Source organism: Leptosomus discolor, chromosome 3 (genome assembly GCF_034619465.1).
Source record: "Leptosomus discolor isolate bLepDis1 chromosome 3, bLepDis1.hap2, whole genome shotgun sequence".
Lineage (NCBI taxonomy): Eukaryota > Metazoa > Chordata > Aves > Leptosomiformes > Leptosomidae > Leptosomus > Leptosomus discolor.
Window position 1 is genome coordinate 42,317,199 of NC_141393.1, and position 14,619 is coordinate 42,331,817.

At 41.2% G+C, this 14,619-nt stretch overlaps 1 protein-coding gene across 1 annotated transcript in view; it reads left to right on the forward strand.

Moving 5' to 3' along the window:
* Positions 1–14,619, forward strand: part of SPTBN5 (spectrin beta, non-erythrocytic 5) — a 99,946-nt gene that overhangs the window by 13,199 nt on the left and 72,128 nt on the right. The window contains exons 11-24 of the mRNA XM_086462991.1: positions 776–982; positions 2,180–2,371; positions 3,089–3,241; positions 3,779–3,909; positions 5,092–5,343; positions 6,006–6,293; positions 6,929–7,175; positions 8,039–8,178; positions 9,138–9,237; positions 9,718–9,888; positions 9,975–10,139; positions 11,263–11,489; positions 12,066–12,252; positions 13,502–13,702. Coding sequence (XP_086319117.1) covers positions 776–982; positions 2,180–2,371; positions 3,089–3,241; positions 3,779–3,909; positions 5,092–5,343; positions 6,006–6,293; positions 6,929–7,175; positions 8,039–8,178; positions 9,138–9,237; positions 9,718–9,888; positions 9,975–10,139; positions 11,263–11,489; positions 12,066–12,252; positions 13,502–13,702 — 2,661 coding nt within the window. The remainder of the gene's footprint in view (positions 1–775; positions 983–2,179; positions 2,372–3,088; positions 3,242–3,778; positions 3,910–5,091; positions 5,344–6,005; positions 6,294–6,928; positions 7,176–8,038; positions 8,179–9,137; positions 9,238–9,717; positions 9,889–9,974; positions 10,140–11,262; positions 11,490–12,065; positions 12,253–13,501; positions 13,703–14,619) is intronic.

Consider the following 14,619-nt stretch of genomic DNA (forward strand, 5'->3'; position numbering starts at 1 on the left):
ATCTACATGTTTACACATATAAGCATTCACATATCTGCAAATAAAGAACTCTTATAAAAGCAGCATTCACAAATCACATAATTATCTCAGGTATTCTTATTCTCTCTTTCCTAAGTTTTTTTGCTCTGTCTGTCGTTCCCTGAGACACTTGAACAAAACTTAACAGCTTTGTTCTTGACAAAGTCTAAATTCTCTCTTCGGTCTAGTAAATTTAACATCATGGTGTTTTAGTTCGTTCTTTCTCTTTCACTACTATGGGTTTTCTTATTTTCTGTTGTACCTTTGTTTTATATGTCAAAAACTTATTTTGCTTTTTTACAACCATAGCCAGGCAGACTTGAAATTCTAGAAAAAAGAAGAAAGCTTTTGTTGTAGACTGAGTTCATTGTTCGTTGTTGGACTATTCCTTAGAACCTTTAGAAAATCTGCTGGAATTATGTGGTGCCTACTAACGTTGTACATTTTGGGTTCCTTTTACCACTGCTATTAAGCAACATAAATTTTTAGTTACTTAGGAGTTTTTGAAAAGTTATCTAGGCAATCCTTGAATCTACTTATTCACTCTGTTTCTGTGAATTAACTGTGCTTGATGTAATCATGAAATACAGCACAGATTTAGAGCTACCTTATTGATAGCATTCACAACATCTGGAAGTAACCTTACAGCTACAGATCTAATGGCATTTCTCCTTATACATAATTTTCAAAAGAGGAAGGAGCTGGATGTGATACTTTCAGGATGAAACCAAGTGTTTTCTTCCCTATGTTCCTTCAGTACTTTGCTGACATGGATGAAGCAAATTCATGGTTGCGAGAAAAGCAGCCTCTTCTGGCCAGCAAGGACTATGGAAAAGACGAATCGAGTGCTGAAGCACTGTTGCATCGTCACCTGCGTCTGGAGAAGGAGATTGCAGCCTACTCCTCTGAGATGAGGCGCCTGAAAGAGCAGGCTGACATTGCAGCAGAGCAAGCTTCAGCTGCAGTAAGTAAATGAGGGGTTGTGTCACATTTTGTTGAAGAATGTAAATGAAATGGTTTTTAATTATGTAAAATATTTTGACTTTGCCAGAATAGAATATTCCAAATGACGTAAACAAGAGCATTTCTTTTAATTCAGAAGACATTTTTAATTAGAATTGAGGCAAATTTTTAGATGGCATAGTTGTTCATTGGCCACTTCGAGCCCACCTTGTTAGGATTTTGTGAAATGCTAGAAATATGCTTATCTATATTAGTTCCCTCTACTGGTTCTCACAAATACCTTCTCACTCTTTATTCTCATAACATTATTAATTTCAATCAGCTTTAAAAAGTGGACATGTAATCTGAACATCTTTACAAATTCTTTTTGCATCCTAATGTTGTGATGAACCATCCCACGTCTCCAGGAGCAATTCATACTATCCCAGGAAGAATGTTTAAGGCATGTGGGATGAAGTCAACCTCCGCGGATGCCCTTATTTTCAGACTAGAAAGGGATTCAGATCAGCTCATTTTACAACAGAATTCAGTGGAGATGAAGGACACATTTCATAGCCTGCTTTTTTCAGACTTCTGTGATCACTCAGTGTTTAGCCAAACCAGTTTGAGAGCTGTGAACAGTTCAGGTCTTTCCTTTACCTCATCATTCCAACATAAATTTTTCTTAGAACAAAAGTTTTATTGCTTTGTTATTAAACATGAAAAAGCATGTGACAAGATGATATCAACATGCAAATAAAAGCATTTATTCACTAAAGCACTCACAGGCTTTGAAACTGGAAATGTTCAAGTACTAAGACATCACCACAAATAGAACTGTGAGCATAGTCAATTCCTTGGTTTGTTGGCAATTTTAAAAATAAAAAAGAAAGGCAAAAAAAAAAAAGCAACCTTGGTGTGGGCACAAAATGAGAATTTTTACTGAGTAAATATACTTTAAAATGAACTACATGAAACTTCTTAAAAGTAAAAATTTTTCAGTTATTTGATTCATTCTTTCAGAATAAAACAAAGGAAATGAATTCAAGCAAATACTGGAAATGTTTTGTTTAAAGCATCAGAATGCTGTGATTTGAACTAGCAAGTCCAAATTTTCCTTCCATGTGAAATTTTTATACAAATCAGAAATATTCATCTGATTCTGTTAAATTGATTCTGTTAAAAAATTAAATTTATTCTGTTAAATTCTGCTTAACAGATGGTGAAAACAGAAGCCCCACATGACTTAAATCAAAAGACAACTAAGCTATCATTCAGTCGAACCTGGGCAACATCTGAAACTGCGTTCCCTGGAACCTCCAGTCCAGATGTTCATTTTCTTCCACAGAACATTTGGAAGACCCAAGATGAAATAGATTCTCTTTACGAAAATCTCCAGAGCATGGCTGAGGTATAGTACCCCCTCCAGTGCTTTGCAGTTCATAAAAACAGTCAAGTTGAAAGCAATGCAAAGTGAGGTTAAGTGCTGTGTCAGCTTCCACTTGTCAGTTTAATAATGTGCCTCCATCTTGTGAAGTCCTGTGGGACTTCAAGGCTTGAGATTATCATTGAAGTTTTGCATGAAAATGCATTTTATATTTGCAAACTTCCCATTTATCTACTAAAAGTCTTTTTACTTTATGAAGAATGGATTATTTTGTCTAATTTTTTTCCCCATAATGTTTCTTGCTGCAGCTCCTAAATCTTTGAGCTGTTTTACCCAATACCAGAGAAAATAAACAACCATAATCTGCATTCTCCATTTATTACTTTTCACTTCAACCTGACACAATCCTGTCCTAAATATGAACAAAAACATGTTGTACGGGACTTTTACATATTCCTGAGATTACTGAGGTAAATCTTCAGTCAGCAGCAGTAAACAGCACAGCAGCCTTGCTGTCTGTCAGCAGCTGAGTGCTCTGCAACTGCTTCTATTGTGCTTTTAAACCACTGGGAAGAAGTGTTGTGATCTTAAGGTAACATGTTCTGTTCTCTTTTAGCAGCATCTGGCAAAACTACTAAGCCTGTGTATTGTAGTCTAAATGCAAGGTTCTTTTTTTTGTTTTTTCCCTTCAAATGACAAGGAGTTATTACAGCAATACTTAAGCCTTCATCTGTTTTACAGGACAGAAAAAAGGCTCTGGAGGAGATGATTGGATATTACCGCTTCTGTAGCTCTTGTGAAGAATTTCAGTCATGGATGAAAGATAAAGAGAACATTCTCCAGACTCTTCAACCTCAAGCAGACAATGTGGAGGTCATGCAGGAGAAATATCAGGTACCCATTTTCCCCGCTCACAGATGATGTCTTTTAAATCAGATTGACCTTAGGAGAATAGATAAAGTTGAGAAATAAAGTTTGAGAGTCTTTTCATTCATTTCAACTTACGTGCATAGATCATGTATTTCTTTCATATAAACTATGCCAAGCTTATTGAAGCTGGTGTAATCATGTCTCTTTAACTTCTCCTGCAAATGCTATCCTGTACAAATATCACAGTACAAAAGGACTCTTTTTGTGGTTTATCTTATGCCACTTGAAGAAAAAAATGCCAGATGACAAAAAAATCCTACAGAGCACTTGCATCCCAGTAGAGTGGGACATAACGTGCACAGGCATAGTGGGCATACCAGAGAAGGTCAGGAGGGCTATAGGGGAACTACATGGGCAGGTGTGTATGGTGTCGGCAGACATGTAAATGGAGAAGCCAACTGTGAAAGTGGGAGAGGAATGGATATGACAGGTTATTGAGAATTGTGTACATAGAAGTGGAAAAACCCCAAGTTCTGCATTCGTGTATCTTTCTTACTTTAGACCATTTTAATGGAACTGGCTGCAGTCGAAGTCCAGCTGAGAGATATTGAAAACTTAGGTCTTGAGTATATAAAGACCAGTCCCAGCGAATATTCTGAGATCCAGAATTGGCTGAAAGAGATCCACATCAGGTAAAGGTGCTACTGATAAAACAGGATTGTCTCACGGCGGCAACTGGAGAGTTGATCTTTCACACCTGATCTGGACTACACCGATACCCATTTGATTTGGGTATCAGTGTATTCTGAGATCCAGAATTGGCCTGAGGGGAGGTTTTCTTGTGTGGCTGAGGTTCGTTGTAGGCAGGTGCATCTGTTGTCACCAAACAGGGACTGTGGCAGAGGGGCAGGGGCCACTCCCTGGGGCCTGGGCTGGGCCATGAAGCCGAGGCCTGTCCTGCTGCCCCAGCCAGGGAGCAGGGCAGGTGGTGGGAGCAGCTTGTAGTCCCCACGGCCAGACTACTCTGTAGTGAGGGGGAAGGGCTGCGGCCTGGCTGGGAACCCTATTTTTGGTGTGAGGCCTGGCCCTGGACCAGGCTGTCAGGGTGCAGGGAGGGATGGCTGCTCACTTTGTGATGGGGAGCTGCCATGGGGAGAGGGGTCTCAGCATGCAGGGCCAGTCCAACCAGGAGGGAAGCAGGGCAGGCCTGGGATTATGGTAGCCAGGGCTAGAGGGGTATCCCAATCCTCAGAGCCACCTGGAAGCTCGTCCCCACTGCCACCAGTGGGAAGGGGGCAGCCCTGAGCCACACTGGCTGTGGGCTGGCCCTGAGCCCAGTGTCATGGCTCCAGGACTGAGGGGTGCTTCTAGGCCACTGACACTGAGCTATTTACACTGCAGCAATTCGTGTATGTGTGTTAAAGCGCAACATGAATCCACCCACAGGTGACAGCAATGGATTCAGAGCAGTTCTGTCTGTATTGCACTGCAGCAGCTGATTTGGTTACTTAAACATCAGAGTGAGGGTGCTTTTCACAAATATTTAAAGGAACATCAAAACCTGTTTGATGAGAGACGCAGCCAGGTCCTGATTTTGACCACTGTTGTTTATTGGCATTGGGTCCAATGTGTCCTGGTCACCTGAGCAGGGCTGGCAGTGAGATGAACTTTGAGGTTGTGGGGGAGTTCTAGTGTTCACCTGCTCAGCCCACTTCAGTCCTGATGAAATATTTATACAAGACCTTTTCTGACTAGCAAAAGGATATAGGTCATGTATAATGAAGGCTATAAATTAAATCTGCTACCTAGATGAAGTCAAGTTTTGGGGTAGTGGCTGAGGCTAGATGCAAATAATTGGGTCATTTCTCTCCAAGGTGGGAACAGATGGAAATTCTGAAGGAGAAGAAGGGCTCTGAGCTTATTGGAGTGGCTGATGTAAGGACATTTCTTCAGGACTATCAGAGCATAGGAGTACTACTGCAAGACAAGATGGTCCAACTGAGGGATCTGGAACCAGGGAACTCGCCTGCTGGGCTGGAGTCAGACAAATGCAAACTGTCTACAGTTGAGAGAGAGGTCCTGGTGATACAGAGGAAAATTGAATATTTGAGGACTGTTGCAAAATCGTAAGGAACCTGCACTTTGTTTCTATATTCTTTGCTAGATCTCTAAGAGCATGTTGCAAATTATGGGTATGAAGAGAATGAGCAGCTTGTGCAGTTTCTCTTTCTAGCAACTTGAAGAACTGGCTTGCCTGCTGGATTAACATCATCTCTCTTGAGTATGGCTGGGTGACTGGTGGAGTGATTGCTTCCAGTTTTCACTATTGTAGGATAAATACCACAGGATTCTTTGTGGCTCTAACAAAGTATCTCTGTTAATGGGAGTTACTTCCACATTTTTAACTAAATATCATTTAGGTCCTGAAAAAAGGTAATCAGGGAAGCAAGGATGAAGGAAGAAAGATAGCACAGAATTGAGCACAGGCGTTTGAATTTGAAATGTGAATTTAAAGTTTTTTACTTCTTTAAATATTCTGTGCATTTGTAATGGGAATGAATCATTGAACCACAACAGTGTTACCAGATCTTTCACAGGGATGCACTTTCTGCAGTACACCATATTCACACCAACATTACTTGCTAGTGTGGAGCATTTGTTGCCTTAGCTGACTTTCTTTTTAGTAGAAGTGTAAATATCCAAATATATTTATTTCAAAGAGTATTGGTGCAAGCTCTAAATGCCTGAAGTGTTCCTCTAATTTAGTGTATTTTATTTCGTTTTGTAGGATTAAGGACACTAACCCTGCAGAGAGCAGGGCCATCACTGAGCAGGTGGAAAGCATGGAAAGGCTTCTGGCAAAGCTCAAACTGGAGACCCGCAAGAAGCAGGACATTCTGCAGTGGGCCCAAAATCAACAGTCCTTCATGCAAGACAGCTGCAGGCTCCTGCTGTGGGCAGAAGGCATCCGCGAGAAATTGAGCAGTGGAGAAATGGGTGTGGATGTGTCTTCTGCAGAGCAATTACTGAAGGAACATCAGGACCTGCTGAAAGATATTAGGTCTCAGAAAGAAAGGTAGAGCAATTCTATGAGGGTGGACAGAGTGGGGTGATATGACAACAGTATTGTAAATATGAAACATGTCTATCGTACATAAATTGTGTATGAAAGTGATGCCAAGAGTTTATTCAAATGCTCTTGAAATTTAGCGTCAAAAAGAGACTGCGGAACACAAAATCCAGATAGCTTTTGCGTGCCTATCCTGATGGCTGGTGGAGGGGGAAGGAGGAGCTGTATTTTTGGAGCAGTATTCCACAAACTCTTCTGACACTCAGATAGTGCCATCTACACTTTATTTTGGTTCCCCCAGTCCTTCCCTTCTCAGGCTTTATGCTTCCAGTTGCCACCATCTTCAGTTCTACTTCTGCACTGCTATGAAGTTCCAGCTACTCTCACTTTTAGTGGGAAAGCCTGCTTATAGGCTTTCAATCCAAATGAGGAAATCTCACCTACTGCCTCCAACATGTGTCCCTGAGCAAACAACCAGCTGCACTTTGTAGTGCACAGCCATGTCTAGAAGGAAAAGAGTGAAAGGGAGGGAGGGAAGCTTAATGTCTAGGCACTGCTAAAGAAAGCAAAGAGTTGTGATGAAAAAGAATTTATGTTCCCTCATGCAGTGAGGTCTCACTTTTCTTTTTGACTCTGGGAAGATTTGTGCAGCTGGAAGAGCTAGGGCGCAAAGTAATCCACGAACAACCCAGTAACTGCAGGACCATAGATGTCCACCAGTCCATGGAGAGGCTTGCCGAGGAGAACAAAGAGCTGGAGAAAATGTGGGAACAGCGACGGAAAAAGCTGCAGGATGGCCTGGAATTGCAGAAGTTCAATAGGAAGGGAGACCGTATCAGTGCAGCCCTCTCTGGCCATGAGGCCTTTCTCCGGGGGAATGACCTTGGGGTATGTACAGCAGCTGATTTTGTTTTCTCCTACTTTGTTTCCCCATCCAAGGAGTAGCAATAATTTTCTTAATTAGATCAGTTTCCTTATTCTTATGGTCATGGCATTTTAATACTTGGAAACTAGACTTTCAGGTTCTTATTAAAGTTCTTGTGTTCTTACTCATCTTAATGAGAATGAAGCCTGTTGTGTCTCAAAAAAAATTTTAAAAACAGCTACAATTGTGATTTGTTGCTGTGTTTGTACATGTCAGATGGTTCATATACCATTAACTCATCAGTTTGGTGGCTAACCATTAAAATAACAGGTTTCAGCTTGAACACAATATTTTTTTTGGTGAAGTAAGAACCTGACTTTAAAAAAAGAAAGATTTTTCCTTTAATTGAGTATTTTAAGAACATTAAAGCAAATGAAGGGAAAAAACAAATGCAGGCAATATTCAAAGGATCAGTGAAAGAGAAAGTTGTGGTATCTCACCACCTTTTATGTTCTTAGCTGAAACTGAAACCGATACTTTTGGGTCAACTAAGTGGAATAAAGTTTTACTTAGTTACAGCCTTTTATATTGCTCGTACCTATGTTGCATGTGCCAGAGTGTTGTCATACAATCAAAATGCGTATTTTCTTAAAAGGTGAAAATGGAACCATAATGGAAACATAAAACAGAAGAACCAGATATCATACAAACCTGAACGCCTGCTGCTTGTTTGTAGCCCTGAACATCCTTAGGCACATGCAAAATGTACACTATATCTCCTGCCTGAAAAAGAAGGGGGGAAATAAGGTCAAAAATTTTTTTCATTGATATAGAAACAACATATGACCAAGAAAAAACTTGATGAAATTTTCTTTCTTAAATGTAGGACCATGTAGATGCTGTTCGAAACCTACTGAAGCAACATCAGGAATTTGAGCAACTGCTGATGGTGCTAAAGAGACGAGTTGAAGCACTTAATGAAAACGGCGTGAATCTAATAGAGAGCAGGCACTTCGCGTCTCATGTGTGAGTGCACGTTCCTTCCCTTTTTATTTAGCTTTAATAAACTATCCAGTGTGATTAAGATGAGGTGAAAAACTTTATCTAAGCCAGGATTTAGTTGACCTCCAAGTTGTGACCTGCTGGATAAGGGTGGGGAAAAAAGAGATTTTTTTTTTCAAACAAATACAGACTTCCTCTGCTCTCCGGACAAAGAAGGGAAATACTTTAGGTTAAAAGTGGTATTTGACAGAACGCTAGAACACTACATATAGCCTTAAAACTTCTTTAATGTAAACATTAAATGCCTACATAAACCAAACTTGCCTTCATTTATCGGTATCACGTATTAGAATTAATGTTTGCTGTTAAAAAGTTACAGAAAACTTCACAAGGAAATAATTCATCGGGATCAGCTCGTTCATATTTTTGTCAAAGCTGAACTGTCATCTGTAATTCCTTTACTGTGCTAGAGCCACTATGATCTAGTAAGGGGACCTCTGCATAGAGTTAGAAATAAAAGGTCAGAATGGACCTCTTGGGTCAAAAGGCCATGTTCTTGTCATCACAAGTGATAGTATCTTGAAAATTCCCTCCACAAATTTATAAAACTGTTCTTAAATCTGATTTCTTGCCAGCACTACTACCATTAGAAGGCTAAGCCTTATTGCACTTACATCACAGAGAAACTTATTAGTTAAGGTGGGATATTTGAGAGAGAGAGAGGTCTGTGTGTTTTAGGCAAACATACATGACTGCAATTTACTAATATAACAGCCATACAAAAGGAAAATCCAGAGCAGCTGGCAAGCAATAGCTGCTTTCCAGATGAGCCCAGCATGGTCATGGGACAGGCTGTGTATCCCTTCATCCTGTCAACAGAGGTGTTGAGCTAAATTTCTTTTATATCATAGTCATGACTACAGTACAACCAAGGGGAACCAATATGTCTAGTACTGCATTGAACTTCCTGTTTTTCTTGGTAGTATTGAAGAGAGAATGGTCACTCTCCGGCGAAGGTGGGAGTGGCTGATACAAAGCAATGCCGAGAGAAGACAGAGGTTGTTGGATTCCCTGCAACTGCAGGTAAAAGGACTGATACTGCAGATGTGGTCAAGCATGTGTGAAGTAATTTTACCCCTTGTTTTAATATGGGACAAATCTCAAATTGCTGAGCATTGATACTGCAGCTCACTTTCTCTTTCCTATGAGACAGATAGTTTCACTGTCCAGGGAGCAGGTGATGCATTGGTGATAAATCTTACAAAACCATAACCATAGCAAAATACCAAAACAAAAATTGTGATATTGAATGAGAAATATCAACAGAATGTTTTGTCTACTGGATAAGCTTGTTCTGCTCATTGTTCTGGGCCTTAATAATTTGGCACAGTTACTTACAGTAAGTTTACTTCTGTAAAACAACCTTTACGTAAAAATATATCACATTTCCTAACTGTCAGAAAAAAAAATCAGGGCTTGATCCTGACAGCAAACTGCAAATGCACTGCAAACCCACACAGAATCATAAAGTTAAATCAATTTAATCCTGTTTGTTTCTGTAAGGAGTTTAATCGTGATGCTGCTGAGCTTTTGATATGGATGGAAGAGAAGTATAAGATTGCATCAGATGAATCCTATCGTGATCCAACAAATGTTCTACGCAAACTGAAGTGGCATGAGGCTGCTGAGAAGGAAATGATGGCTAATGAGGAACACTTTGCAACACTGATAAAGGTGAAGGCAGTTTTGGAGCTTCCATCTTGTCCAAAACTTCATAGAGGCTGATCTGCTCAAAAAAATGATGTGCTGTATTTCTCCAGAAAGGAAATCAACTGATTCAAGACAACCATTATGCTGCAGTTTCTATCCAGGAGAAGATGTCAGAGCTTCAAAAGAAGTGGAAGGAATTGTATGGCAAGATGATAGAGAGAGGTGACAAGCTGAGACAAGCTGGGCAGCAAGAACAGCTCATGGAACTGCTCCAGGTCAGGAGGTGATGGGGAACAGAGGGGAGGAATTGCCTAGGAGCCTGGTTCCTCTCTTGCGTGGTCCTCATAAAAAAGACCAGAATACCATCCAGAAATTGTATTTTAAGGTGTCCATTTTGTCTACAGTCTCAGGAAAGAAAACCCAATATAAAGCTGACCAAGCTCACTCCAAAGCTATGAGCAGGGTAACAGTGCCAGCATAGCACCAAGACACAAAGCTGCTGAACTCAGGCTCACACTGTGTCTGTGTGGCCATCCCGTACCAGGAAAACAATCAAAACCGTCTGCGTGGGTCAATGCTGTGCAAACATAACTGCTTGCTTGGAGTCAGTTTGGAGGTTGGAGGCACGGCACTGAATTAAGTACATTATCTATGGAGATTAAGGGCATGGACTCCAATTGAGGGTGAACTGAAGACCTTTATTGTTTGCTACAGCATCAGTATATACTTTCCTCTACTAGTACACGCGCCACTAAGTAAGCTGTGATTGGTATTCAGGCATTGTCCACGCGCCACTACCGCTAACCCCATTGGCTGCTATTTAGGAGGCTCACAGTCCTCTCATGTCTAACGGTCTGCACTTGTTTACTACCCTGTTATCTTCCTTTACTCTTGTTCAAGGCTCAGGGCAGGAGCTGCCTGAATCCTGTTAACTCTTTCCATCCCTTCTCTCCTTGTTTCTCCTCAATGCAACAATGCCTGGACAGCTTCCAAAGGTTGCCTCTGGCTTACTCCTACACATTGTCATCCAGGCAAATTGTATAAGAGGAACAACATGCTGTGAAGCTGTTTCGATACCAGTATGTCATGAAACTGCTGTTGTGTTGTAGCTACAATCTGAAGTCTTTGAAGATCAATTGTTTTGTATTATGCCACTGAAGATAGTTTGAAGAGACTGTTTTTAATTATGTGCTTTGGTGTCTTAGAGAGAACTTTGAAATAGTATGCAAACCAAAATATTCCCAGGAGATGACTATTAGAGACACCTGGCCAACATGTTATCAAGAAAGGACACATGCATTTAAAAATTGTGTCCAGGAAGTTGTCATTGGAGGGGCTGAGTGAAAAAAAATGGTGTTGAAAGGTCAGTACAAGTGGGTTGTAACCTTTTCCTGACAGGATGCCAAAAAGAAGATAGAGAAAATTGAAAAAGTTCTTCAGGAATCTGAGACAGGCCATGATTTGCGCTCCAGCCGTGATTTACTCAAGCAGCACAGGCAGCTGGAAAATGAGACACATGAGCTGGCAGAGAAAATGAACTTTATTGTATCTCATGCAAGGAAAATGGCCACCAATCACTTTGATTCCCAGAGGATTCTGGATGAAACACAGAAATATCTGAAAAGGTGAGGTGTCCCTTTCTTTTTGTCTCCACCTGTTGTGACAAATAGCATATTTTTTTTTGTTCTGCCTCCTAGATAATGTCTTTCAGTTGATTAAGTTTAACCCACATTCAGGAATGATTTCCCCTCCCAGTTGTTCCACAACTTTATCAAATCTGCACCTACACAGCTGCCTGTTGACCCACCTCAACCTTTATTACTGGACCTTTGTCCTTGCTTGCTTCACTCCTCCTCTAGTCCTTTGCTTATCCATAGGTCACCCACTGCTTTCTAAGAGGTGCAGTAATCCAGCATTCAATAGTGACTCATTCCTTAAAACATCACAGGACAAGCCCAGGACTTCAAAAGTGTAAATCAATTTTTCTCTGCTTATGTTTAGTGTTATCGTGTAAACCTATTTGCCAAAAGGAGCCTTCTGGAGAAAGGATCCTTGCGTGCGCAGCCAGCAATAAACATTGAAATTTAGTTGCAAAGAAGTGCCCGGTGTTTTTTAATATTTACAGTGGTATCATAGCCTAATTCCCTTGGCAGAATCAGGAAAAGCTTTGTTTTAACATTTATTTAACGGATGATACCTAGGTTTGAGTCTTTGGAAGCACCTCTTGATGAGAGGCGCAAGTTGCTGGAAGCTGCAGTGGATCTCTATGAGTTCTACCATTATCACAACATGGAACTGAACTGGATTAATGATCGATTGCCTATCGCCCATTCCACTAACCGTGGGAAGTCCTTGGATGTGGCTCAAAGCCTGTTGCAAAAACACAAGGTAACTCATTTAATCAAGTGTATTATAGCATGTTGGCACATTGCGTTTCACCTCAGCCTGCAAACCAGCACCTGCACAATTGTTCTTTACCTTCAGGAAGGCCATTGCAAGCAAAATGTATTGCCACACTTTCAGTGAGTACATTCACTGATTCCAGCACTAGCCCAGCTAGAATGGTCCCAGTGGGTTGAGACAAGTCAGCAATATGCAAACGTGAAATTCCTATGGGAACTGAAATTTGTCATATTTTGCAGTATTATTATTCTGATAAATTTTGTAGCTCTTCCCATTGAAAGTGGATAAAAAGCTAGTGTTCCTCACGCTAAATAGAAAAAAAAGTGAGGGTTTTGCTCTGTGGGTTGGTCTGGGTTGAATATTTTGACTGTTACATGCTCATCCTGCTTTAGTTCTTTGCTTACTGCTTCATTATATGTGCAGTCTTGAAGTATGCGCATGCTAGATTCTCTAGGAGAGCTTATAACAGCCATTTAATATTTGTTTTAGTTCTGTACTTGCAAAATGGTTTGAACAAGCCACAGTCAATATATTCATAAAGACAAGTTAACACTGATTTCCGGCGAATTTGATTCTTTGTAGCAGTTCCTCACAACCAGAAGCACTCCTCAAAGCTGCCCTGCACAACAGACAGCACTGGATTTTGCAGCACCTGGATTGCAAGTTCCATGAGAAAGGTTGTAGGACCAGTAGGGAGGCTTTATGGAGCAGGAGTTTAATGATTTTTCATGACACTGTTGACAATGTCTCTCTTCCCATCATCCTCCATTCATCTTCTGGGTTATTTTATTTTCCCATTAGCAGCTCAACACTCTTTATCCCTCAGCTTCATCCCTCGTTATGCTCCGTCTCGCAAACCTCCCTGGCTGCTGGGCAGGGAAAGGGGCAGGTGCGTGGTAAGGAGAAGGAGTAGAGCTGAGCTAGAGCGCCATGCTGAGGACTTCAGTGGGTATCACTGAGGGTGTAGGGAAGCTAAGGGATGTCTGCTGCGACCTTGCAGACTCTCATCACCTCACTTGATAGCAGCACGAGAGCAGAGCATTATACAAGCGCAGCAAGGACTGGCGGCTGAGGCTGCAGCTGTTGTAGAAACAGACAGTCCTTCTGTCCACTGGCTATACTCTGCCTACCATCCCCAGCTGCCAGTTTTGCTTGAGACTAGGAGCACATAGAATTTCTTTGTCCTTACATACCCTTCCTTTATTCCTGCTTTTTTCTTTTATGTCATTCCCAGGAACTGCAGGCAGAAGTGAATGCCCACAAACACCAAATCCAGCGGGTCCTGGATAAAGGAAAGACAATGGTTGTAGGGCAGCACCCATCAGTTCAGAAAATAAGTGACAAATGCCAGGAGCTTGTGACTGCCTGGCGGGTTTTGGAGAAGGCCTGTGAGGAAAGGATGAAGCAGCTGCAGCACTCTGTTGGCTTCCAGGAGGTACAAATTACAGCAAAGTGCCTACATAGTAGCTTCTTCAGACAAACAAGAGGACCAAAGTTTTAAAGTGAATAACAAAACAGCTTTGCTGGGACTGGTATTCACTTCAGTTGCTTGAGACTCATGGGAATGGAGGGCTGGGTTGCAGAGCTGAAAGCAGCCCCCGGTCTAGAGCTGCTGCTCTAGAGGTCTGCCTTGGACTCTGTACTCATCCCTTATGGTTGTGTGTAGAACACACATTTCTCCTAGTAGCAGCTCCTCCCTCAATATCTTTATATAGCCTCAGGCTCTGACTTAACTAATGCAGTGAATCCTGAGCTGTCCCTTCATACTGGAGAATTATGACAAGGAAATCGGAAAAGAAAGGTTCTCTTGTGCCACCCAATCTTTGCCCGTTCAGTAGTGTTCCAGGCAACAAAATGATACTGAGAAACCGGTGACACTCTTTCATTCTCGGAGCGAGTTAGGACTTTTGGCCTTATTATTTTTGACTGGATACTGGACCTATATGTTTAGCCTGTTTAAAAAAAAAAAAAAAAAAAAAATTTATTTGGATAATCCAAGTTTTCTGTCATCAGTGGGTCACGCAGGAGTACAGTTATTCAGATAACACATGTAGTTCTGTAGACATAAACAGCATTTGCACAGAGTTCATAGGCCCACCTGAAGTATCTTCCCCGGGGAGTTTGATCATCTCGCTCTTATTTCCTCCATCTATTAAAAACAGCTGTCAAAACTATCGGCTTTATGAAGCTTGATTTTTGCGGGTGATTTGAACTTCTCAGGAAGGGGAAAAAGAAATATCACACTGATATTATACAGTTAGCCCCTACACTTAGTGAATAAGTTAAAGGAAGAGTCAAGTAAGGATAGTGATGTGAAGAAAGAAAAGTGAGACAACTTAAAACTTACTGCCA